This window comes from Pan paniscus, chromosome Y (assembly GCF_029289425.2).
Source record: "Pan paniscus chromosome Y, NHGRI_mPanPan1-v2.0_pri, whole genome shotgun sequence".
In the NCBI taxonomy this organism is placed as follows: domain Eukaryota; kingdom Metazoa; phylum Chordata; class Mammalia; order Primates; family Hominidae; genus Pan; species Pan paniscus.
The window spans coordinates 46,820,313-46,843,329 of NC_073273.2; the positions used below are offsets into that span (position 1 = coordinate 46,820,313).

General features: G+C 61.2%; 1 protein-coding gene across 3 annotated transcripts in view; it reads left to right on the forward strand.

Annotated features, from left to right (window-relative positions):
• Positions 1–23,017, forward strand: part of LOC117977740 (serine/threonine-protein phosphatase 2A regulatory subunit B'' subunit beta) — a 61,671-nt gene that overhangs the window by 36,409 nt on the left and 2,245 nt on the right. For 2 of the 3 annotated variants that reach the window (XM_055107040.2, XM_055107041.2), the window contains exons 3-12: positions 9,356–9,459; positions 9,712–9,814; positions 11,057–11,131; positions 11,570–11,656; positions 12,212–12,368; positions 16,616–16,664; positions 17,153–17,242; positions 17,622–17,797; positions 19,510–19,628; positions 19,696–19,802. In XM_055107040.2, the coding sequence (XP_054963015.1) occupies positions 9,356–9,459; positions 9,712–9,814; positions 11,057–11,131; positions 11,570–11,656; positions 12,212–12,368; positions 16,616–16,664; positions 17,153–17,242; positions 17,622–17,797; positions 19,510–19,628; positions 19,696–19,802 (1,067 nt within the window). Of the gene's footprint in view, positions 1–9,355; positions 9,460–9,711; positions 9,815–11,056; positions 11,132–11,569; positions 11,657–12,211; positions 12,369–16,615; positions 16,665–17,152; positions 17,243–17,621; positions 17,798–19,509; positions 19,629–19,695; positions 19,803–21,573; positions 21,683–23,017 lie in introns of all 3 variants that reach the window. The other variant, XR_008622940.2, reaches the window with a different exon arrangement.

Genomic DNA, 23,017 nt, shown 5'->3' on the forward strand with positions numbered 1-23,017 from the left:
GGCTGGCCAGGGCATGGTTACTGTGGGGCTCGCCGTGTGGCTGGCTGGGGCGTGGTGTCTGTGGGGTTCACTGTGTGTCTGGCGGGGTGTGGTTACCATGGGGCTGGCGGGGTGTGCATACTGTGGAGCTCACTCACGCGTGGCTGGCCGGGGCGTGGTTACTGTGGAGCTTGCGTGTGTCTGGCGGGGTGTGGATACTGTGGGGCTCGCTGTGTGTCCCTGGCCGTATGGGCAGTTTCTTTTCTATCACTGAGTAGCTTCTGCTGTGTGTGTGCTCCATCTCTCCCCTGTTCCAGGGTTGATAGACGTCTGGTTGCTTTGGTTTTTGCTTCTTGTGAGTAAAGCTGCTGTGTGTCTGTGCACTGATTTACGCAGACATGCTTGCATTTTCCTGAGGTGATTAATACCGCAGAGGTGAGCTCTGCCTCATCTGGTGGCCACATGTTTAGTTTTGTAAGAAGCTATAAAACTGCTTCCAGGGCCCAGGAGTGGTGGCTCACTCCACTAATCCCAGCACTTCGGGAGGCTGAGGTAGGCAGATCACCTGAGGTCAGGAGTTCGAGGCCAGCCTGGCCAACATGATGAAACCCCATCTCTACTAAAAATACAAAAATTAGCCAGGTATGCTGGCGGGCGCCTGTCATTCCAGCTACTCGGGAGGCTGAGACAGGAAAATCGCTTGAACCCGGGAGGTGGAGGTTGCAGTGAGCCAAGATCGCACCACTGCACTCCAGCCTGGGTGACAGAGCAAGACTGTGTCTCTAGGCAAAAAAACAAAAAAAAACAAAAAAACCTGCTTCCGGGGTGGCCCTGAGTGACGCGTTTCCAGGCAGCAGCGTTGACCCCTGCGGGCACGTGGCCACACACTTTGCCTTTAGCCGTTCTGCGTGTGTGCAGGCGTCCTGTCCTGGCTGCGCTCCTCATTTCCCTGATGTACGTGTTGACCACCTTACGTGTTTCTTTCTCATCAGTTTGCCTTTTTTTCATTTCGGGGCAGCTGTGTTGAGATATAACTGATGTGGGATGCATGGTGCGTGTGGAAGGTACAGTTCAATGAGCTTTGACGTCCGTACCCACCCATGAAACTATCCACAGCACCAAGACAATAGGCGTCCCTGCATCCTTGCGCTTGAGCGGGCACGTGCGCTGGACTTTTCTCTGCTGCTTTCTGACGCGCACCTGCCCTCATCCCACGCTACCTCAGGCCTCCTTTCTGTCAATATGGATTAGCCGGAATTTTCTGGAATTTTATGTAAACAGAATCAGACAGCAGGCACTTTTTTTATTATGGTAAAATTCACATAACAGAATTCACCACCGTAACCATTTGGAGCACAGAACTCGGAGACGTTTGTTGCATATACAGCACGGTGTTCCATGTGCGTGTGTGGAGGGCCGGATCGCGTGGTGTTCCGTGTGCGTGTGCAGTTCCACTTCCGGCTTTCTGGGGAACCTGCACGCTGTCTTCCCGAGTGGCTGCGCCGTTGTTCGTTCCCACCGTGTGAATTTTAGAGCCGGCCCCTCCGTTGCTACGACAGCCTGCTGGGATTGCATCGGCATCCTGTTGACTCTAGATGAACTTGGAAGAATCTCGACCATATTGAGGCTTCCGTCTCATGAACGCGGTCCAGCTCTCCCTTATTTCAGGCATCTTTCACTTCTTTCAGTACGCCTCGTAGTTTGGTCTTGTTCACGGTTCATCACATTGATACCCAAGCATTTCCTGTTTCTGATGACACTGTACGTGGTATTTTTTTACTTTAATATGATTGTCAATTGTGAATGTTGAGAAGCACTGTTAGGTTTTATATGTGGACTTTGCATTTTCTGACCAAGTTTAACTCAGTCATCGGCTCTACCGGCTCAACCTTTAAGTCCGGCAGAGTCTCTAACGCACGGTCAGGTCATCTTCAGGTGAGCACAGTTCAGCCCTTCTCTTCTCGTCTGCATCTGTGTCTCCTCCCTGACTTTCTGTACACAGGCTCGGCCCCCCAGTGCAGTGCTGGAAAGCCATGGAGAGCACGCCCCTTCCTGCCTCGGGCTCAAGTCGTCCCTGACGCAGCGGCCCTGCCTGGCGTCCTTCATCAGACTCAGGAGGCCCCTTCCCTTTTGGTTTCTTGTTTGCTGGGAGCTCTTGTTTTTTTTTTGAGACAGGTTCTCATTCTGCCCCCGGGCTGGAGTGCAGTGGTATGATCTCAGCTCACTGCAGCCTCGACCTCCTGGGCTCCAGTGATCCACCCACCTCAGCCCTCCCGAGTAGCCGTGACTACTGGCACCACACCTGGCTGATTTTCTCTTTTTTAGTAGAGACAGTGTTCTGCTATGTTGCCCAGGCTGGTCTGGAACTCCTGGGCTGGAAGGGTCCTCTTGCCTCAGCCTCTCAAAGTGCTGGGGTGATGACAGGCATGAGCCACCACGCCTGGCCTCAGTTTACTTTTTAAAATTATAGAAGTGCCTTGAAGTTTGTCTGGGATGCTAGATGTGTATTTCTGCGTGTATTGAGGGGGCAGTGAGGTTTTCCTTTGGTCCTGTAAAAGGTGAATGGACCTGACTGACGTCTGAGTGTGAAGGCAGCCCTGGTCCTTGGGTGAGCTCCCGGTCCCTGTTCCACCGCAGCGTGTCACGCTTCTTCTGTGCATCAGCTGTGCATTGCCCGGCCACGCAGGGGTTGCGTCTGCGGTCATGAAGTACTGGTCTTGACCTGACTGACGTCTGAGCGTGAAGGCAGCCCCGGTGTTTGGGTGAGCCCCTGGTCCCTGGGTGAGCCCCCGGTCTCTGGGCAAGCCCCTGGTCTTTGGGTGAGCCCCCGGTCTTTGGTTGAGCCCCTGGTCCCTGGGTGAGCCCCGGTCTTTGGATGAGCCCCCGGTCTTTGGGTAAGCCCCTGGTGTTTGGGTGAGCCCCCGGTCTTTGGGCGAGCCCCCGGTCTTTGGGCGAGCCCCTGGTCCCTGGGTGAGCCCCGGTCTTTGGGTGAGCCCCCGGTCTTTGGGTGAGCCCCCGGTCTTTGGGCGAGCCCCTGGTCCCTGGGTGAGCCCCGGTCTTTGGGTGAGCCCCCGGTCTTTGGGTGAGCCCCCGGTCTTTGGGTAAGCCCCCGGTGTTTGGGTGAGCCCCCGGTCTTTGGGCGAGCCCCTGGTCCCTGGGTGAGCCCCGGTCTTTGGGTGAGCCCCCGGTCCCTGGGTGAGCCCCTGGTGTTTGGGTGAGCCCCCGGTCTTTGGGCGAGCCCCTGGTCCCTGGGTGAGCCCCGGTCTTTGGGTGAGCCCCCGGTCTTTGGGTAAGCCCCCGGTGTTTGGGTGAGCCCCCGGTCTTTGGGCGAGCCCCCGGTCTTTGGGTGACCCCCCGGTCTTTGGGCGAGCCCCTGGTCCCTGGGTGAGCCCCGGTCTTTGGGTGAGCCCCCAGCCCCCAGTCCCTGGTCCACCACATGTTGTCACACTTCTCCTATGTGTTGGGTCCACATTGCCAGGCCTCGCAGGGGTTGCATCTGCGCTCGGAAGGACTGGCTTGCGGTCTCCTTTTCTTGTGATAGCTTGGTCTGGTTTAGCATCGGGGGGATGCTGGCCTTGGAGAGTTGCTTGGAAAATGTCCTTTAGAATTCACTTTTCTGGAGCCATTTGTTTAGAATGGGTGTTATTTTTATTTGAAAGTTTGGTAGAACTCATCAGTGAAGCCATTTGGGACAGAGTTTTCTCTGTGGGAAGGTTTTTAACGACAGCATGAATTGTCTCAATAAACACAGGCTGTCTGTGTCATCTTTTCTCTTTTTTTTTTTTTGGAGACAGAGTCTTGCTCTGTCACCCAGGCTGGAGTGCAATGGCACCATCTCACCTCACTGCAACCTCCACCTCCTGGGTTCAAGCAATTCTCCTGCCTCAGCCTCCTGAGTAGCTGGGATGACAGGCATGCGCCACTACGCCCGGCTAATTTGTGTATTTTTAGGAGAGACGGGGTTTCACCATGTTGGCCATGCTGGTCTCGAACTCTTGACCTCAGGTGATCCACCCGCCTTGGTGTCTCAAAGTGCTGGGATGACAGGCGTGAGCCACCGCGCCCGGCCACTGCCACCCACTTTTAGACCATCGGATCTCACAAGAACTCAGGATTACGAGAGCAGCAAGGGGGCTGTCCACCCTCATCACCCAGTCACCCCCCAGCGGAGCCCTGCTCCAACACTCAGGATCACAGTTCCCCGTGAGACTTGGGTGGGGGCTCCGAGCCACAGCCCACCACTGGTTCAATTGACCCTGAGGACTCCTCCGGCTCCGCGACGTCACTCGCTCACGTAGCTCGGCCGCGTTTTCACATCTTTACGTGTCTGCAGCTCGTCCTCTTGTCCCGTCACCCGCCGAGGAACGCGTGCTGAACTTGCCGGCTGTGGTTGTGGCGTGCTCCTTTCTCCTCTCACACCCGTTGGTCGGTGTTGGCGTGCCCTGTGCGACTGTAGACGCTCGGGACTTTGTCTGCCTCGCGAGTCCCCCTCAGCAGCACCATCACGCGGGCCTTGGGGCCAGCGGTGTTTCCTGCTCAGGGAGCTACTCTGAGGTCAGCAGAGCCATAGTGGAATAGGGTTCAGCAGTACACGGGTAGACGATCCACACAGAGCAAGGTGTGTGAGTCCCACACCCGTGGGCTGAGCGAGGGAAGCCAGGTCTAAAAGTCTGCAGATGGCCGGGTCCCGTTGCCGTGTCCTGGAAAAGGTGAACCGGAGCCACGGGGAGGAGGCCTGGGGGCTGTTGCCGTAGCGGGATGCAGAGGGGCGGAAGGGACTGTCAGGGCTGGCGGCCTCGTTCTCTGTCCTGGCCGTGCAGGTGGGCGTGCCGCTGCGTTGCCGGGCCCCACAAGGAGTCGGTCTTTCTGTGTGTCGATCACGAAAAGACTTTTAAAAGTCAGATCAGGGTATCTGATGTTTTATTCCCTTTCCAATAAGGATTTTGTAACATTCAGGTAAAACTGCTTTCCTTTGTATCTTTTGCATTTTAGAGTTGATTATCTCCATTTACTTTAGGATTATTTTAAATTATGAGCTAATTCATTTGGAGGTAATTTTCGGGTTTGGTGTGGTGGGGGTACTGTGTGCCCGGCACTCTCCCGCTCAGTTCTCATCCCCCAGACGCCGGGGGTGCAGCTGTCTCTGGTTGCAGTGTCATCACTGTAGTCCCAGCACTTTGAGAGGCCAAGGCGGGAGGATGGCTTGCGGCCAAGGGTTCCAGACCAGCCTCGGCAACATAGTGAGACTTCACTGTAGAAATTTAAAAAATTACCCAGGCATGATAGCGCACACCTGTGGTCCCAGCTACTTGGGAGGCTGAGGTGGGAGGATTGCTTGAGCCCGTGAAGTTGAGACTGCACTGAGCTGTGATCACACACTGCACTCCAGCCTGGGCAACAGCAAGACCGTGTCTCGAAAAACAAGTAGAATAAAAAATGGATCACGCTGTGATCACACACTGCACTCCAGCCTGGGCAACAGCAAGACCGCGTCTCGAAAAACAAATAAAATAAACAATGGATCACGCTGTGATCACACACTGCACTCCAGCCTCCAGGTCTGGACACATGAGACGCTATAGCCTGCACGGCTGGATAGATCTGATGCTCCATCCCTGCCACTGGGTCATGACGGTGTGTCTTGCACGCGGTGAGGAGCACAGATGTGAAGGCTCACACATCCCCCCATCCCTGGGTGTTGAGCGCTTGCGGTTTGAAACCTGCACGGCCTGTGAGCCAGAATGGTCTCATGAGGTCAAAAGCGTGGGACTAGCAGCAGTCCGAGGGCCCGGTGCTGCACCCGGCTCGTTCCCTCCCACCGCACCGGGACGCCCTTCCGGGTGGCCAGGGCTGAGCTCCGTCAGGATCCTCATCACGGGAGCCGGCACGTGCCTGTGCGTCCTGCGGGGCCTGGCCCCTCCAGCTGCACATGGCTGCCTTCGAGTCATCCACAGGTGCGCCAGCCGGAGAGCATCCTTTCCCATAGCCGCAGTGCAATCCCTGCTGTGGCGCGCAGCCCCCTCCGCAGTCCCCCACGCCCCCCGTGGTCACTCCCGCCCTGCACCTGTCAGGACGACTCTGCCACAGTTTATTCCTCCAGTCCCCGCTCTGGCGTCCGGCTCCTCTCGCCTGGGGCACCGTGAACCAAGCAGCCGACGTCCCCATCCGTGCAGGCTCTCACGGGCACGGGCCCTCTTCCCACTGGTGTGCTTCTGGGAGGACGGATGCCCTGGCCGGGCCACGGGGCTTTATGCTCAGCCGCCCCGTGGGCCGCTTTCCCGGCAGCTGCGCGGCGTCCCAGTTCCCCCAGCGATGCAGAGGACACCCAGCTGCCTGGCAGCCTCGCGGGACCTGGTGTCTTCAGTCCTTCTTGTCTCAGCCACGCGTGTCATGTTCTTGTTGCCACCTCTCCGTGTCCCGTGAACCCCGCCCTCGCCAGTGCCAGCACTGGGCGCTTCCCCTTGTCTACGGCCGCCGTGCACCCCTCTCCGGAGGGCAGCGCATGTCCAGACTCGGTCGTGTTCGGGCCTGTTTCTCACTGATGCTTAAAATTCTGCCTCTGAGTCCCTCGTCAGAATCTCGCCTGGCAGAGACATTTCTCCCTCTGTGTCATGTCCTGTCATGGTGTTCACCGTGCCGGTAGCTGACCCTGAGTCCCGTGCTGGGGCGGTGCAGCGGTGCTCTCTTCCTTCAGGGAGTGCACGTGTGGCCCGTAAAAGAAACCTTGGCCGCGGCAGAGCCGGGCAGCGTCCCTCGTTTCCTTCCAGGAGGGCCGCTGTTTGGCCTTTCACCCTTCGGGCTGGGATCCCCTGGTATTCAGTTTGTGTGAAGTGTCTTTGCCTGTGGATATTCCACGGGGCTCTGTCCCGACTCACTTCCTTCCCTTGCTCCCTTAGGCCACCGGTGCCTGATGGAGACTGACTGAGTCTTCATTACTCTGACTTTACAGGAAGGGTTGAAACCGGGCGGTGGGACTTATATCCACCAACTTGGTCCCCCTGTGAGTTCTTTTGTGTTCCCTGGTAAGTTTTCACATAAGCCTGTCCGTGTATACTACTAACCCCAAAACAACAGGCCCTCGGTGCATGTGGATGGGGATTGCCGGACTCTGTGGGTGGGGATGGCGTGGACTCTGGGTCAACAGAGTCGTCTGGAGGAAATTGCAGTCTGTGAACTCAGCAGTGAGGTCCACCTCACCACATTGAGGTCGTCTTTGATTTCACCCAGCCGTGCCCTGCAGTTTGCTTTGTAGACACTGTGTGTGATTTTGGTTCCATTTTTTCGTAGTTTGATTTTTCATGCTCTTGATAGATGGCATTATTGAAGATTTTATTTTTAGTTGTTTGTTGCCAATATATTGGAATAATTTATTTTTGCATATAGTCCTTGGATCCAGCAACTTTGCTGAAGATACTTATTAATTCCCGTATTTGGTAAGCGTTTGGATTATCTACACAGTGTGTTGCTTGTGAATTATGACGGTCCTGCCTCTTCTTACCCGTCGTCGTATCTTTCAGTCTTTCCCTTGCCTGCTGCCCTGGCTCGGCTGTCCAGGCGGCCTTGGTGGTGACACTGTCCTCTTGTTCCCAGCACAGGGAGGAAGTGTTCGTGTGTCATCGCTGTCTGAGCAGCTGGGGTGTTTCGTAGAGGCCCTTTGTCTGAGCATTCAGGCTGCTGTCACGAAACACCATAGCCCGGGCAGCTCGTCACCAGCAAGACATTTACTGTTCACAGGTCTGCAGGCTGGAAGATCTCGGTGTGGCAGAGTGGTGCCTGGTTCATCGACGGCGCCTTCCCGCTGCGTCCTCACGGGGTGGAAGGGGTGAGGGACAGCTCTCTGGGGTCCCTCAGAAGGGGACTCATCGCATTCATGAGGCCCCACCTCCCAACACCATCGCCTCGGGGGAGAGGATTTCAGCACGTGGATCTTGGGGACCCAGGCATTCAGGCCATAGCACCCTTTATGAGAAGAAGAGTGTCCCTCCTGATTCTGGTTTCCTGCTCTATTATCATTATTAGATATTCTTGTTCTATTATTGCCGAGTTGGACTTGCTACTGGGTGTTCTGTGTGGGATTTCTGCCTCTGCTCTCCAGTGATAACTGGCCTGTGACTTCCTGTGTCCCTGACCGCGTCCAGGCTGTGCCAGCCTCGGAACAGGCACTGGGAAACGCCCCTCGTTTTTCTTCTCCAGGGGAACGCATGTGTGATTTCTTCCTTCAATGTTTGGTCGACTCATGGGAGCAGCCTTTGGGGGCTGGAATTTTCTTGGTGGGACAGTTTTAAATTATGGACACAATTTCTTGCAGAAACAGCTCTTTCAGATTTTCTATTGTAGTTTATTTTTTGACTTGTTCATCAGGGAGTCTGTTTCAGCAGTCATCTGACTTATAGGCATAAAGTGATTCATGAGCATCCACTATCTGATGTTTGTAGGATCTGTAGTTACAGCTGACATGGCTAATCTGTGTTTGCTCTTTTTTTTTTTTTTTTTTTTTTTGAGACAGAGTCTCTCTCTGTCACCCAGGCTGGAGTGCAGTGGTGTGATCTCGGCTCACTGCAACCTCCACCTCCCAGGATCAAGTGATTCTCCTGCCTCAGCCTCCCGAGTAGCTGGGATTACAGGCGCCTGCCACCATGCCAGGCTAATTTTTGTGTTTTTAGTAGAGACGAGGTTTCACCATGTTGGCCAGGCTGGTCTCGAACTCCTGACCTCAGGTGATCCACCCCCCTCAGCCTCCTAAAGTGCTGGGATTACAGGCATGAGCCACCGAGTCCAGCCAGGGTTAAGTAATTTTTAAGAAATCTTTCAAATCATCGAGTTTTGATTTTGTTGATTTTCTGCTACTATTTACTTTGCGTTCCATCTCTGCCATGTATTTGTTCCTTTGGGGTAGAAGTGTAGACGATCGATTTTAAACTTTCCTTCCTCACGCGTGTATTTAAGGCTGTGAACCTGCCATGGGTCGCTGCTGTAGGTGCGTCGCACACATTCCATGAGATGTTTCTGTCGACGTCCGATTCACCGCGTTGCCTGGCTGACGGGGCCATTTATTCCCGTACTTACTGGTTCTTAGTACATGCCGCTTGATTTCCAGACGCTGGGGATGCAGCCGCCTCTGGTTACAGTCCCCACGCGTGGTCTGCGGTCAGGGGAGACTGCGTGCCTGGCACTCCCACGCTCAGCTCTCATGACTGTTTGAAGGCTGAGCGAAAGCCACGTTGAGTTTGCAGACGCCCGGACAGGCCTCACTGAGCGTGCAGTGTCTTTCTGCAGCAGAGGGTGTCTGGGCGGCGTCGGTCAGGCGCGAGGTACGCAGCAGGAGCGCCGGCGTCCAGGCCCCGCTGACTGCCCACTCCTGCCCTCTCTGCCCCAGGCCTGCGGCTGCCCCCTCTACTGGAAGGGGCCGCTCTTCTATGGCGCCGGCGGGGAGCGCACGGGCTCCGTGTCCGTCCACAAGTTCGTCGCCATGTGGAGAAAGTGAGTCCTGGGCTGGGCAGGGGGCTGTGTCGGGAGGGCGGAGGCGTCCCCGGGTCCCCGTGGTGCCAGGACGGGTGCCCCCTGAGGCTGCCGCAGTGAGAGGAGAAACCCTTGTACGGGCACAGGCCTGGCCGTCGTGTGTGGCCACCTGTCACGCACCACGTGGAACACCACACACGTGTTCCACCCTGCGTCTGCGGGGTCGAAAGCCACCCCCCGTGAGGGTGGCGCCCAGTCATCCTGTCCTTCCAGAATCCTCCAGAACTGCCACGACGACGCGGCCAAGTTCGTCCATCTGCTCATGAGCCCCGGCTGCAACTACCTGGTGCAGGAGGACTTTGTCCCCTTCTTGCAGGTGAGAGCCCGCGTCTACACCACAGACCTTATCCCTCATGGGAGGGCCGGCGTCTACACCACACGCCTCATCCCTCACGGGAGGGTCCGCGTCTACACCACACACCTCATGGGAGGGCCCGCGTCTACACCACATGCCTCATCACTCACGGGAGGGCCCGCGTCTACACCGCATGCCTCATGGGAGGGCCGGCGTCTACACCACACGCCTCATCCCTCACGGGAGGGCCGGCGTCTACACCACACACCTCCTGGGAGGGCCCGCGTCTACACCACACACCTCATCCCTCACGGGAGGGTCCGCGTCTACACCACATGCCTCATCCCTCACGGGAGGGCCGGTGTCTACACCGCACACCTCACGGGAGGGCCCGCGTCTACACCACATGCCTCATCACTCACGGGAGGGCCGGCGTCTACACCACATGCCTCATCCCTCATGGGAACGTCCGCGTCTACACCACACACCTCATCGCTCACGGGAGGGCCCACGTCTACACCACATGCCTCATCCCTCACGGGAGGGCCGGCGTCTACACTGCACACCTCACGGGAGGGCCGGCGTCTACACCACACACCTCACCGCTCACGGGAGGGCCGGCGTCTACACCACACACCTCATCGCTCACGGGAGGGCTGGCGTCTACACCACATGCCTCATCCCTCACGGGAGGGCCGGCGTCTACACCACACACCTCACGGGAGGGCCGGCGTCTACACCACATGCCTCATCCCTCACGGGAGGGCCGGCGTCTACACCACATGCCTCATCCCTCACGGGAGGGCCAGCGTCTACACCACATGCCTTATCCCTCACGGGAGGGCCCGCGTCTACACCGCACGCCTCATGGGAGGGCCCGCGTCTACACCACATGCCTCATCCCTCACGGGAGGGCCGGCGTCTACACCACATGCCTCATCCCTCACGGGAGGGCCGGCGTCTACACCGCACGCCTCATCCCTCATGGGAACGTCCGCGTCTACACCACACACCTCATCGCTCACGGGAGGGCCGGCGTCTACACCATATGCCTCATCACTCACGGGAGGGCCCGCGTCTACACCATATGCCTTATCCCTCACGGGAGGGCCCGCATCTACACCACACACCTCATGGGAGGGCCCGCGTCTACACCGCACACCTCATCGCTCACGGGAGGGTCCGCGTCTGCAGCGTCCACACTGCACACCTCACGGGAGGGCCGGCGTCTACACCACGCGCCTCCTGTCTTCCCACCCGCAGGACGTGGTGAACACGCACCCGGGGCTGTCGTTCCTGAAGGAGGCGTCCGAGTTCCACTCGCGCTACATCACCACGGTGGGTCCCCAGCGGAGGGGCCGTCGGTTCCAGCGCGGGGCGCGGGTGTTTCTGCAGCGGCCGCCGCGGGGCTTCTGCGGACGGGGCGGGTGGGGCCCGGGGGTCCTGAGCTTCCGGAGGAGGCGGCCGCGCTCTGGGAGAGTCTCCACCCGCCCGGTAGCCCGGTGTTGGGGGGACTCTGGTTTTCCGGGGTGGCCGCGCCCCCTTCCCACCTGTCCTGGGCCCGTGTAGCTCCGGGGCATCCCGGCCAGACCCTCCCCGCTTTCCGCGGCCTGGGGCGGCGCCTCCCGCAGGGCCCTTCCCGCTGCCCCCGCTTGTGCCCTGGCGGGCCCCGTGCGGCTGAGACCAACGGCGCGCCCCTCTCCCGGCTCCCGGTCTCCGTGCGGGGCGAGGCTCCTGGGGGTCTGCACACCCACCGCACTGACGGCGCCCCCGCAGGTCATCCAGCGGATCTTCTACGCCGTGAACCGGTCCTGGTCCGGCAGGATCACCTGCGCCGAGCTGCGGAAGAGCTCCTTCCTGCAGGTGCGGAGCGGCCCCCTGCCCCCTGCCCCCTGCCCCCTGCCCCCTGCCCCCTGCCTTGTCCCTACCCTTCCTACCTCCACTCCCTTCCCTTCCCCCTCCCTCCTCCCCCCTCCCTCCTCCCCTCCCTCCTCCCCCCTCCCTCCTCCCCTCCCTCCCCCTCTCCCACCCCCACCCCCACCCCCACCTCCACCGCGCTCCCAGCCCACCCCCAGGCCTGTGAGCACTGGAACCCCGCCGCCTGCGGTTGGGGGTCCACGGTTGATCTAGGAGGCGTGTGGGGCCGTACTGGGCACCACCCTGAGGGGGAGCCGAGCCCTGACTCCCCCAGAGCTGCCCCCCACCCCCACACCCGTTTAGGGAGCCGCCCCCATGCTGGAGCTCCCCCCACCGCAGAGTTGCCCCCACTCGCAGTGCCCCCCGGCCCCAGCTGCCCAGTCCCCCCCACCCACGGAGCCGCCCCGACCCTCCCAGCCTTCCCTGCCCCGCCCGCAGCCAGGCGGACTTGGGGCGTCCCCGCAGAGGCCCCGCGCTCAGGCCGCCTGGGTCCCTTGGCAGAATGTGGCGCTGCTGGAGGAGGAGGAGGACATCAACCAGCTGACCGAATTCTTCTCGTACGAGCATTTCTACGTCATCTACTGCAAGTTCTGGGAGCTGGACACGGACCACGACCTGCTCATCGACGCGGACGACCTGGCGCGGCACAATGACCACGGTGCGCGGGGGCACAGGGGCGGGCGGGCCGCGCGGACACCGAGCACACCCTTCTCTCAGGGCCTGCGGGTCTGCAGCTGCCTCTCCTCCCGCACTCCCCGCTCTGTGTCTGCAGCTGCCTCTCCTCCCGCACTCCCTGCTCTGTGTCTGCAGCTGCCTCTCCTTCCCCACTCGCTGCCCCGTATCTGGGTCCCCGCGTGCGCCTCTGCCCGAGGCCTCTGCCTGCCGGCGTCTACAGGGTCAGTGTGGGCCGCTGGTCCTGAAGCTCCTGGCCCGAGGGCCAGCAGCGCTGTGGGGCTTCCTTGTTAACACCCGAGCAAGGGCGGGCAGACCACACGCCTTCCCTCAGGAGCTCCAGGTTGCAGCCCCCAAGGCCTGGAGCAGTTTCCATCCAATCCCGGACTAGGTGGCGCCCCAGGCTTAGCGGTCCTTCAAATACCTCCGCGGGAGCCGGTGCCGCCCAGGTGTCCTCAAAGCAGCCACCGCCTCCCGGCCCCTCTAAGAGTCATCCACACTTGCAGGAACTCAAAGCGGCCTGTGGCCTGTGGGGCTTGAGTTTTCTAAAGGATTCTTTTAAGTGCTTTTTACCCCAAAAAACCATATGACCAAGACTGTTTCCGAATTGCGGTGGCATCTGTTGTGTGTGATCGACTCATATACGCCTGGTTCCCTGAACGTGAGCGGCACCCGTCTGCGTCTCCCGGGGCTGGTCCTGGGTCGCGTGGCCGCAGTAGATCCCTGCGTCGGACGCGCACCTGAGCAGACGTAGCATTCCCTGGATTTGTCCTGCGCTCAGTTCAGGGAGCCACCTGCGCCCTGGGCCCCTAACTAGCCACGAGGAGAGCACAGCTCCACAGCGCCGGCCCGTGTGGCCTGAGCCAGCACCTGCACAGCTGGGAATCGGCCCAGAAACAGGCGCTCACTGTCCCTGTGAACCCCCGGCCCGGCCCGGCCCCAGCTTTCTGCGTTCCTCTGGAGCCCACTCTGGGTCCCAGGGCAGGATGCCGTGTGCGGCCGGGCTGCCCTGTTTCTCACGCACTGCGGCCTGAAGCGGGGGGCGGCACCTTGGCTCGTGCGTCCCAGGGACACCGGTGACTGCAGGGATGGCCGCCCAGGCTGCGGTACCTTCTCGTGGCGGCCCGAGCTGACAGCGACGGTGCTTTCACTCCTGCCTCTCATTGGTGAGGTCTCCCTCCTGCCTCCCGTTGCTGAGGTCTCACTCCCGCCTCTCCTTGCTGAGGTCTCACTCCCGCCTCTCCTTGGTGAGGTCTCCCTCCCGCCTCCCGTTGCTGAGGTCTCTCTCCCGCCTCCCGTTGGTGAGGTCTCACTCCCGCCTCTCCTTGGTGAGGTCTCACTCCCGCCTCCCGTTGCTGAGGTCTCACTCCCGCCTCCCGTTGCTGAGGTCTCACTCCCGCCTCCCGTTGCTGAGGTCTCACTCCCGCCTCCCGTTGCTGAGGTCTCACTCCCGCCCCGTTGGTGAGCTCTCACTCCCGCCTCTCCTTGCTGAGGTCTCACTCCCGCCTCTCCTTGGTGAGGTCTCACTCCCGCCTCCCGTTGGTGAGCTCTCACTCCCGCCTCCCGTTGCTGAGGTCTCACTCCCGCCTCCCGTTGCTGAGGTCTCACTCCCGCCTCCCGTTGCTGAGGTCTCACTCCCGCCTCCCGTTGGTGAGCTCTCACTCCCGCCTCCCGTTGGTGAGCTCTCACTCCCGCCTCCCGTTGGTGAGCTCTCACTCCCGCCTCCCGTTGCTGAGGTCTCACTCCCGCCTCCCGTTGCTGAGGTCTCACTCCCGCCTCCCGTTGGTGAGGTCTCCCTCCCGCCCCGTTGGTGAGGTTTCACTCCCGCCTCCCGTTGGTGAGCTCTCACTCCCGCCTCCCGTTGCTGAGGTCTCTCTCCCGCCTCCCGTTGGTGAGGTCTCCCTCCCGCCTCTCCTTGGTGAGGTCTCACTCCCGCCTCCCGTTGGTGAGGTCTCACTCCCGCCTCCCGTTGGTGAGCTCTCACTCCCGCCTCCCGTTGCTGAGGTCTCTCTCCCGCCTCCCGTTGGTGAGCTCTCACTCCCGCCTCCCGTTGGTGAGCTCTCACTCCCGCCTCCCGTTGGTGAGGTCTCCCTCCCGCCTCCCGTTGGTGAGGTCTCCCTCCCGCCTCCCGTTGCTGAGGTCTCACTCCCGCCTCTCCTTGGTGAGGTCTCACTCCCGCCTCCCGTTGCTGAGGTCTCACTCCCGCCTCCCGTTGCTGAGGTCTCACTCCCGCCTCCCGTTGGTGAGGTCTCCCTCCCGCCCCGTTGGTGAGGTTTCACTCCCGCCTCCCGTTGGTGAGCTCTCACTCCCGCCTCCCGTTGGTGAGCTCTCACTCCCGCCTCCCGTTGGTGAGGTCTCCCTCCCGCCTCCCGTTGCTGAGGTCTCACTCCCGCCTCTCCTTGGTGAGGTCTCACTCCCGCCTCCCGTTGCTGAGGTCTCTCTCCCGCCTCCCGTTGGTGAGGTCTCCCTCCCGCCTCCCGTTGGTGAGGTCTCCCTCCCGCCTCTCCTTGGTGAGGTCTCCCTCCCGCCTCCCGTTGGTGAGGTCTCCCTCCCGCCTCCCGTTGGTGAGGTCTCCCTCCCGCCTCTCCTTGGTGAGGTCTCACTCCCGCCTCCCGTTGGTGAGGTCTCACTCCCGCCTCCCGTTGGTGAGCTCTCACTCCCGCCTCCCGTTGCTGAGGTCTCTCTCCCGCCTCCCGTTGGTGAGGTCTCACTCCCGCCTCCCGTTGGTGAGCTCTCACTCCCGCCTCCCGTTGGTGAGGTCTCCCTCCCGCCTCCCGTTGCTGAGGTCTCACTCCCGCCTCTCCTTGGTGAGGTCTCACTCCCGCCTCCCGTTGCTGAGGTCTCTCTCCCGCCTCCCGTTGCTGAGGTCTCACTCCCGCCTCCCGTTGCTGAGGTCTCACTCCCGCCTCCCGTTGCTGAGGTCTCACTCCCGCCTCCCGTTGCTGAGGTCTCACTCCCGCCTCCCGTTGCTGAGGTCTCCCTCCCGCCTCCCGTTGCTGAGGTCTCCCTCCCGCCTCCCGTTGCTGAGGTCTCACTCCCGCCTCCCGCTGGTGAGGTCTCACTCCCGCCTCTCCTTGGTGAGGTCTCACTCCCGCCTCCTCTTGGTGAGGTCTCACTCCCGCCTCTCCTTGGTGAGGTCTCACTCCCGCCTCTCCTTGGTGAGGTCTCACTCCCGCCTCTCCTTGGTGAGGTCTCCCTCCCGCCTCTCCTTGGTGAGGTCTCACTCCCGCCTCTCCTTGGTGAGGTCTCACTCCCGCCTCTCCTTGGTGAGGTCTCTCTCCCGCCTCCCGTTGCTGAGGTCTCACTCCCGCCTCTCCTTGGTGAGGTCTCACTCCCGCCTCCCGTTGCTGAGGTCTCACTCCCGCCTCTCCTTGGTGAGGTCTCACTCCCGCCTCTCCTTGGTGAGGTCTCACTCCCGCCTCTCCTTGGTGAGGTCTCACTCCCGCCTCCCGTTGCTGAGGTCTCACTCCCGCCTCCCGTTGCTGAGGTCTCACTCCCGCCTCCCGTTGCTGAGGTCTCACTCCCGCCTCCCGTTGCTGAGGTCTCACTCCCGCCTCCCGTTGCTGAGGTCTCACTCCCGCCTCCCGTTGCTGAGGTCTCACTCCCGCCTCCCGTTGCTGAGGTCTCACTCCCGCCTCTCCTTGGTGAGGTCTCACTCCCGCCTCTCCTTGGTGAGGTCTCCCTCCCGCCCCGTTGCTGAGGTCTCACTCCCGCCTCCCGTTGCTGAGGTCTCACTCCCGCCTCCCGTTGCTGAGGTCTCACTCCCGCCTCCCGTTGCTGAGGTCTCACTCCCGCCTCCCGTTGCTGAGGTCTCACTCCCGCCTCCCGTTGGTGAGGTCTCACTCCCGCCCCGTTAGTGAGGTCTCACTCCCGCCCCGTTGGTGAACCTTTGGTTGAAACGTGTTTGTTTCCGTGATCACACTCGAGGTCTCTCTCTCCGTCTAAAAGCTGAACCTTTGAGGCCTGAATATTCTGCTCTTTGCAAGTCGGTCTTGGAGCCGCGGTCAGCTTTGCACTCTGTGGATTTCATGCTGGACTTGGCTGTGCTCGACGGGAAAGCGTGGTGGGCCCCTAGGATGGGCCGTGCAGGGGCATTGGGGCCCCGGGGCTCTCCCAGACCCAGGCGTCCTCTCTGCTTTTCGGTCCCCACCGCATCCAGTCTCGGCTCTGGGGGGTGGTGACGTCGGGGCCGAGGCACGGTGCGGGCTGCCCATCAACCGCATTCCTTTCCAGCCATTTCTACCAAGATGATAGACAGGATCTTCTCAGGAGCAGTCACACGGTACGTACCGCTCAGGCGCCTGATGGCAGCCATTGCCCCTGCAAGGACCCCGGTCCCCCTCCTCATCGTTGCCTGACATGAGCTTTTTGTGTCCCGACAGCGAGTGGTTGTCACCCCAGGCCCTGGCGAGGGGGGCACGTGTCTCTGTCACGTGAATCCCTAGTGGGGGGGGGGTGGCACAAGACTGTCACGCGAGGTCTGAGGAAGGGGGTGGCCCAGGCCCCAGGTCGGGGGTTCTTGTCGGGCGCTGGGCCTGAGTGAGCAGTAACGAAGGTGCACTCCTGACCCCGCCTGGATCTGGGGAAAACCCTCTGGCCACGGGGCCTCCACCTCCTCCCCGGAGGGGCAGGAGGAGGGGCAGGAGGAGGGGCAGGAGGAGGGCCGGGCCCGGGGGGCTCCCCTCACCGAGGCGCGTGGACAGGGGCTCCGTTCCTGTGAAGCTCTCCCTGACATGCATTTTCGTCTCTCCATCCTGGCTTTGGATCTAGAGGCAGAAAAGTGCAGAAGGAAGGGAAGATCAGCTATGCCGACTTTGTCTGGTTTTTGATCTCTGAGGAAGACAAAAAAACACCAACCAGGTGGGTTCCTGCTGCGGCATGCGTTTGTCCCAGTGGAGGGGCCGGGAGCCGCCCATGTGACATGTGTCCCCAGGCGGATGCCTGCATGCCCGGTGGGGGCTGCATGGCACAGGGGGACGCGTGCACGCCCGGTGGGGGCTGCACAGCACAGGGGGACGCGTGCACGCCCGGTGGGGGCTGCCGGGGACGGGGACACGTGCGCGCCCGGTGGGGGCTGCAGGGGGCAGGGGGCAGGGGGCAGGAGATGCGTGCGCGCCCGGTGGGGGCTGCAAGGCACAGGGGGGACGCGTGCACCCCCGGTGGGGGGCTGCCCCAGGGGCTGCAGGTCACGGGCTGGGAGGGCCCAGGGCAGGGGCTGACAGAGCTCGCCGTGCCGCAGCATCGAGTACTGGTTCCGCTGCATGGACCTGGACGGGGACGGCGCCCTGTCCATGTTCGAGCTCGAGTACTTCTACGAGGAGCAGTGCCGAAGGCTGGACAGCATGGCCATCGAGGCCCTGCCCTTCCAGGACTGCCTCTGCCAGATGCTGGACCTGGTCAAGCCGAGGACTGAAGGTGATGCCCCGTGAGGGCACGGCCCAGGGTGAGGGGACGGACGGGCGAGAGGACGGCCCAGGGAGAGGGGACGGACGGGAGGGGGGACGGCCCAGGGTGAGGGGACGGACGGGAGGGGGGAGGGCCCAGGGAGAGGGGACGGACGGGAGGGGGGACGGCCCACGGTGAGAGGACGGACGGGAGGGAGGACGGACCAGGGTGAGGGGACGTCCCTGTGAGGCGCTGTCCCTGCTGCGGGGGGACACTGGGAAAGGGCCACTCCTACTGAGTTTGTGAGGAGGGCCAGCACCACAGGTGCCTAGTCTCACAGTGCAAGAACCTCCTATTCGGGGCATCGACACCCCCCGAGGGGTGACCTGGAGAACCTAGGGCCGGAGCTCACTGGGGACGTTGGCACTGGGCTGAGGGAGCAGTTGCCACGTTCGTGCTGATGCCGCACAAGGCGGTCCTCCCCTCTCACCCCCCCATCTCCTCCCCTCTCACCCACCCCCGTCTCCTCCCCTCTCACCCACCCCCGTCTCCTCCCCTCTCACCCACCCCCGTCTCCTCCCCTCTCACCCACCCCCGTCTCCTCCCCTCTCACCCACCCCCGTCTCCTCCCCTCTCACCCACCCCCGTCTCCTCCCCTCTCACCCACCCCCGTCTCCTCCCCTCTCACCTCCCGTCTCCTCCCCTCTCACCTCCCGTCTCCTCCCCTCTCACCCCCCACCCCCCGTCTCCTCCCCTCTCACCCCCCACCCCCCGTCTCCTCCCCTCTCACCCCCCACCCCCCGTCTCCTCCCCTCTCACCCCCCACCCCCCGTCTCCTCCCCTCTCACCCCCCACCCCCGTCTCCTCCCCTCACCCCCCACCCCCCGTCTCCTCCCCTCTCACCCCCCACCCCCCGTCTCCTCCCCTCTCACCCCCCGTCTCCTCCCCTCTCACCCCCCACCCCCCGTCTCCTCCCCTCTCACCCCCCACCCCCCGTCTCCTCCCCTCTCACCCCCCACCCCCGGCTCCTCCCCTGTCACCCCCCACCCCCCGGCTCCTCCCCTCTCACCCCCCCCGGCTCCTCCCCTCTCACCCCCCCGGCTCCTCCCCTCACCCCTGTTCCCCCCACACCATCGCCCCAGCTCCTCCCACACCATCGCCCCAGCTCCTCCCACACCATCGCCCCAGCTCCTCCCACACCATCGCCCCAGCTCCTCCCACCCACCCCCGTGCCCTCTAAGGCAAAGGGGAGCCCCACCGTCCACGCCGCCTGGCTTCCTTCTGCATCTCAGAATCCAGCTCTGGGACTTTCACTTTGGAAATGGCTCTGAGGCCCGGGCACCGCCCTGCAGCCCTGCCCCTCCCTGGCCATGGGGCTCCTCCTGCTGCTCAGTGTCCCCGGGACACCCTCTGGCCTCCGCCTGCACGGGGAGCTCCGTTCTCTGTAATTTCAGATCCAGGAGTGCCCCTGCTGGCCGTGCCTCCCTGCGCCATGTCCCAGTCCACGCATCCTTGGGGCACCGATGCCCCTCGTCACCTCCGCATCACGGCCTCCCACGCCTCCGTCCCCACCCAGAACCGGGACACTCGCGTGTCCGCCTTTCACGTCAAACACGTGACGTGAGAGCCCGGAGCTTCGTGCCGCGTCCTTAAGCACGTGTGACAGGACGCGCGCACCCCACACCCAGGCCCCGAAGGTGAGACCGGGCTCACGCGCCTTGGACGCACTCCCCTCCCCGCAGGGAAGATCACGCTGCAGGACCTGAAGCGCTGCAAGCTGGCCAACGTCTTCTTCGACACCTTCTTCAACATCGAGAAGTACCTCGACCACGAGCAGAAAGAGCAGATCTCCCTGCTCAGGGTGAGTGCGGCGGGCACGCGGGCCGGGCCGCGCCACGCCGTGTACGTAACCCGTGTGCTTCCTCCAGGACGGTGACGGCGGCGGCCCCGAGCTCTCGGACTGGGAGAAGTACGCGGCCGAGGAGTACGACATCCTGGTGGCCGAGGAGACCACGGGAGAGCCCTGGGAGGACGGGTGAGTGTGGGGACGGGTGAGTGTGGAGGACGGGTGAGTGTGGGGGACGGGTGAGTGTGGGGACGGGTGAGTGTGGGGGACGGGTGAGTGTGAGGACGGGTGAGTGTGGGGACGGGTGAGTGTGGGGACGGGTGAGTGTGGGGACGGGTGAGTGTGGGGGACGGGTGAGTGTGGGGGACGGGTGAGTGTGGGGGACGGGTGAGTGTGGGGGACGGGTGAGTGTGGGGGACGGGTGAGTGTGGGGGACGGGTGAGTGTGGGGACGGGTGAGTGTGGGGACGGGTGAGTGTGGGGACGGGTGAGTGTGGGGACGGGTGAGTGTGGGGGACGGGTGAGTGTGGGGGACGGGTGAGTGTGGGGGACGGGTGAGTGTGGGGGACGGGTGAGTGGGGGGACGGGTGAGTGGGGGGACGGGTGTGTGTGCAGCCGGGGGATGCGGGGCCAGTCAGGTGGGGTGAGAAGCCTCCGACTTGGACGCCGTGTGGAACTGTCGGGGCCATTCTGGTGTTGGGCTGCCTGTGTGTGAATCTTAGACTCAGCCCGTCCTTGCTGTGCCGTCCTGTGGGAACGTGTGTTGGACTCTGACGTGGTGGCGAGCGCTGGTCCGGTGACCACGTGGACTGTGGCCCCCACCGGCCTCCCGTGGTGCACGCTGGAGCGATGTGGTCACTTTTGCCATCCTGTGCTGAGCTTCTCAGTTCTGCTTCTGTCCCGCGCTACGTTGGCTATTCTGGTTTCTTTGCCTTTGAAAACACATAAGAATAAGCTCCTTCTGGCCGGGCGTGGTGCCTCACGCCTGTCATCCCAGCACTTTGGGAGGCCGAGGCGGGTGGATCACGAGGTCAGGAGATCGAGACCATCCTGGCCAACATGGTGAAACCCCATCTCTACTAAACAAAAAAAAATTAGCCAGGCGTGGTGGTGGGCGCCTGTAGTCCCAGCTACTCGGGAGGCTGAGGCAGGAGAATGGCGTGAATCTGGGAGGCGGAGCTTGCAGTGAGCCGAGATCGCGCCACCACACTCCAGCCTGGGTGACAGAGCGAGACTCCGTCTCAAAAAAAAAAGCCAGGGATGGTGGCACACGTCTGTAATCCCAGCTACTCGGGAGGTGGAGGTTGCAGTGAGCCAAGAACGCGCCACTGCACTCCAGCCTGGGCAATGAGAGCGAAACTCCATTTCCAAAACAAAAACAAAAACAAAAAATCTGAACGTTTGAGTGAGATCTCGCCCAGTGAATGGATCCCTGTGGGCCCAGCTGCCGTCTTCATAGCCGCGGGAGGCCCAGTCCACGGGCGCCGTCCGTGTCTCTCGGCAGGATTTTTGTAGCTTTCCGTGTAGGCTTGATGCGAATGTTGTGAGACTTCTGAGTGTTTCCTGACGTTTTCCTGTCGTCAGCGGTGCTTTTAAGGTTCCCGTTTCCAGTTGTTTGTTGGTAGCATATAGAATTTATTGACCTTGTGTTTTGCACCTTCATGAAACGCACTTACTGGATCTCAAAGCTCTGTCGGTTCTTTGGGGTTTTCTGTGTGGACAGGCCATGTCTGTCAGTGGGTCCGTCTCTCGTCTTCCTTTTCACCCCTCTGTGTACGTTACTTCCTTTTCACCCCTCTGTGTACGTTACTGTCTTTTCACCCCTCTGTGTACGTTACTGTCTTTTCACCCCTCTGTGTACGTTACTGTCTTTTCACTCCTCTGTGTACGTTACTTTCTTTTCACCCCTCTGTGTACGTTACTTCCTTTCTCTTGCCCGCTGCACCGCCTGGAACCCGCAGGGAGATGTGGTGGATGTCAGGGCAGACCACGGCCAGCCTTGAGTGAGCCCTGCTGGTTTGTGTGCCGTCCTCGTTCCCAGTCCTGGGGGACGTCTCCCCTCACGCAGCGGTAAGCACGCTCATTGGCGGGGATCTTCTCCCTGTTCCTGGTCTGCGGGGGCTTTCTCACAGTGAGGGCCGAATTTCTCAGATGCTTTCGCTCCGTGGTTCCTCTGTGTGTCCATACAGCGGGTTACACCGAGTCATTTTCGGCCAGCCTCGTGTTCCCAGGATAGATCTCGCCGAGTCATATGTTATCCTCACATATTACTGGATTCTCTTTGCAGAGATTATCTAGAGTATTTTATTATTTTTTTTGAGACAGGGTCTTGCTCTGTCACCCAGGCTAGAGGCCGGTGGCGTGATGTCAGCTCACTGCAGCCTCAACCTCCGGGGCTCAAGTGGTCCCCCACCCTCGGCCCCCTGAGCACCTGGGACTACAGGACTGTGCCTCCACGCCCAGCTAATTTTTCGGTTTTTTAGAGACAGAGTCTTGCCATGTTGCCCGGGCTGGTCTCAGACTCCGGGGCTCACGTGATCCTCCCACCTCGGCCTCCCAAAGTGCTGGGATTGCAGGCGTGAGTCACCGCGCCCGGCCAGAGGCTTTTCTCGGTCTGGCTTTGGTATCAGAGTAATGCTGGCTCATGGAATGGGGGGCAGTATTCTCTCCCTTAGTTTCTGGAAGAGTTTGTATAGAGGACCTGTTACTTCTTCCCTAAATGTCTGGTAGAATTCACCAGTGACCCCGAGTGGGCCTGGTTTTCTTTGTTTGTTTGTTTTTGTTTTTTTGAGATGGAGTCTCACTCTGTCACCCAGGCTGGAGTTCAATGGCACAATCTTGGCTCACTGCAACCTCCGCCTCCTGGGTTCAAGCAATGCTCCTGCCTCAGCCTCCCGAGTAGCTGGGATTACTGGCATGCGCCACCACGCCTGGCTAATTTTTGTATTTTTAGTAGAGATGCAGTTTCTCCATGTTGGCCAGGCTGGTCTCGAACTCCCGACCTCAGGTGATCCACCCGCCTCGGCCTCCCACAGTGCTGGGATTACAGGCACACGCCACCACACCAGGATAATTTTTGTATTTTTAGTAGAGACGGGGTTTCCCCAGCGTGGCCAGGCTGGTCTCGAACTCCCGACCTCAGGTGATCCTCCCGCCTCGGCCTCTCACAGTGCCGGGGCCTGGGTTTTTATTGTTTACAGTAAACCACGTTTCGAGTGTGCTGCTTGGTGAGCTTTGACATACGTCCGTATCCACAGAGCCGTGACCACCATCAGGATAACACGTGTCTCCGTCTCCTCCTGCCCCCAGAACTGTAGGTAGGCGGCATTTTCTTGAGTTAGTGGAATTGGCCAGGGAAGCCACTGCTGAGAGGTTTTTCACTGAAATCCAGTGACCTTATCAGAA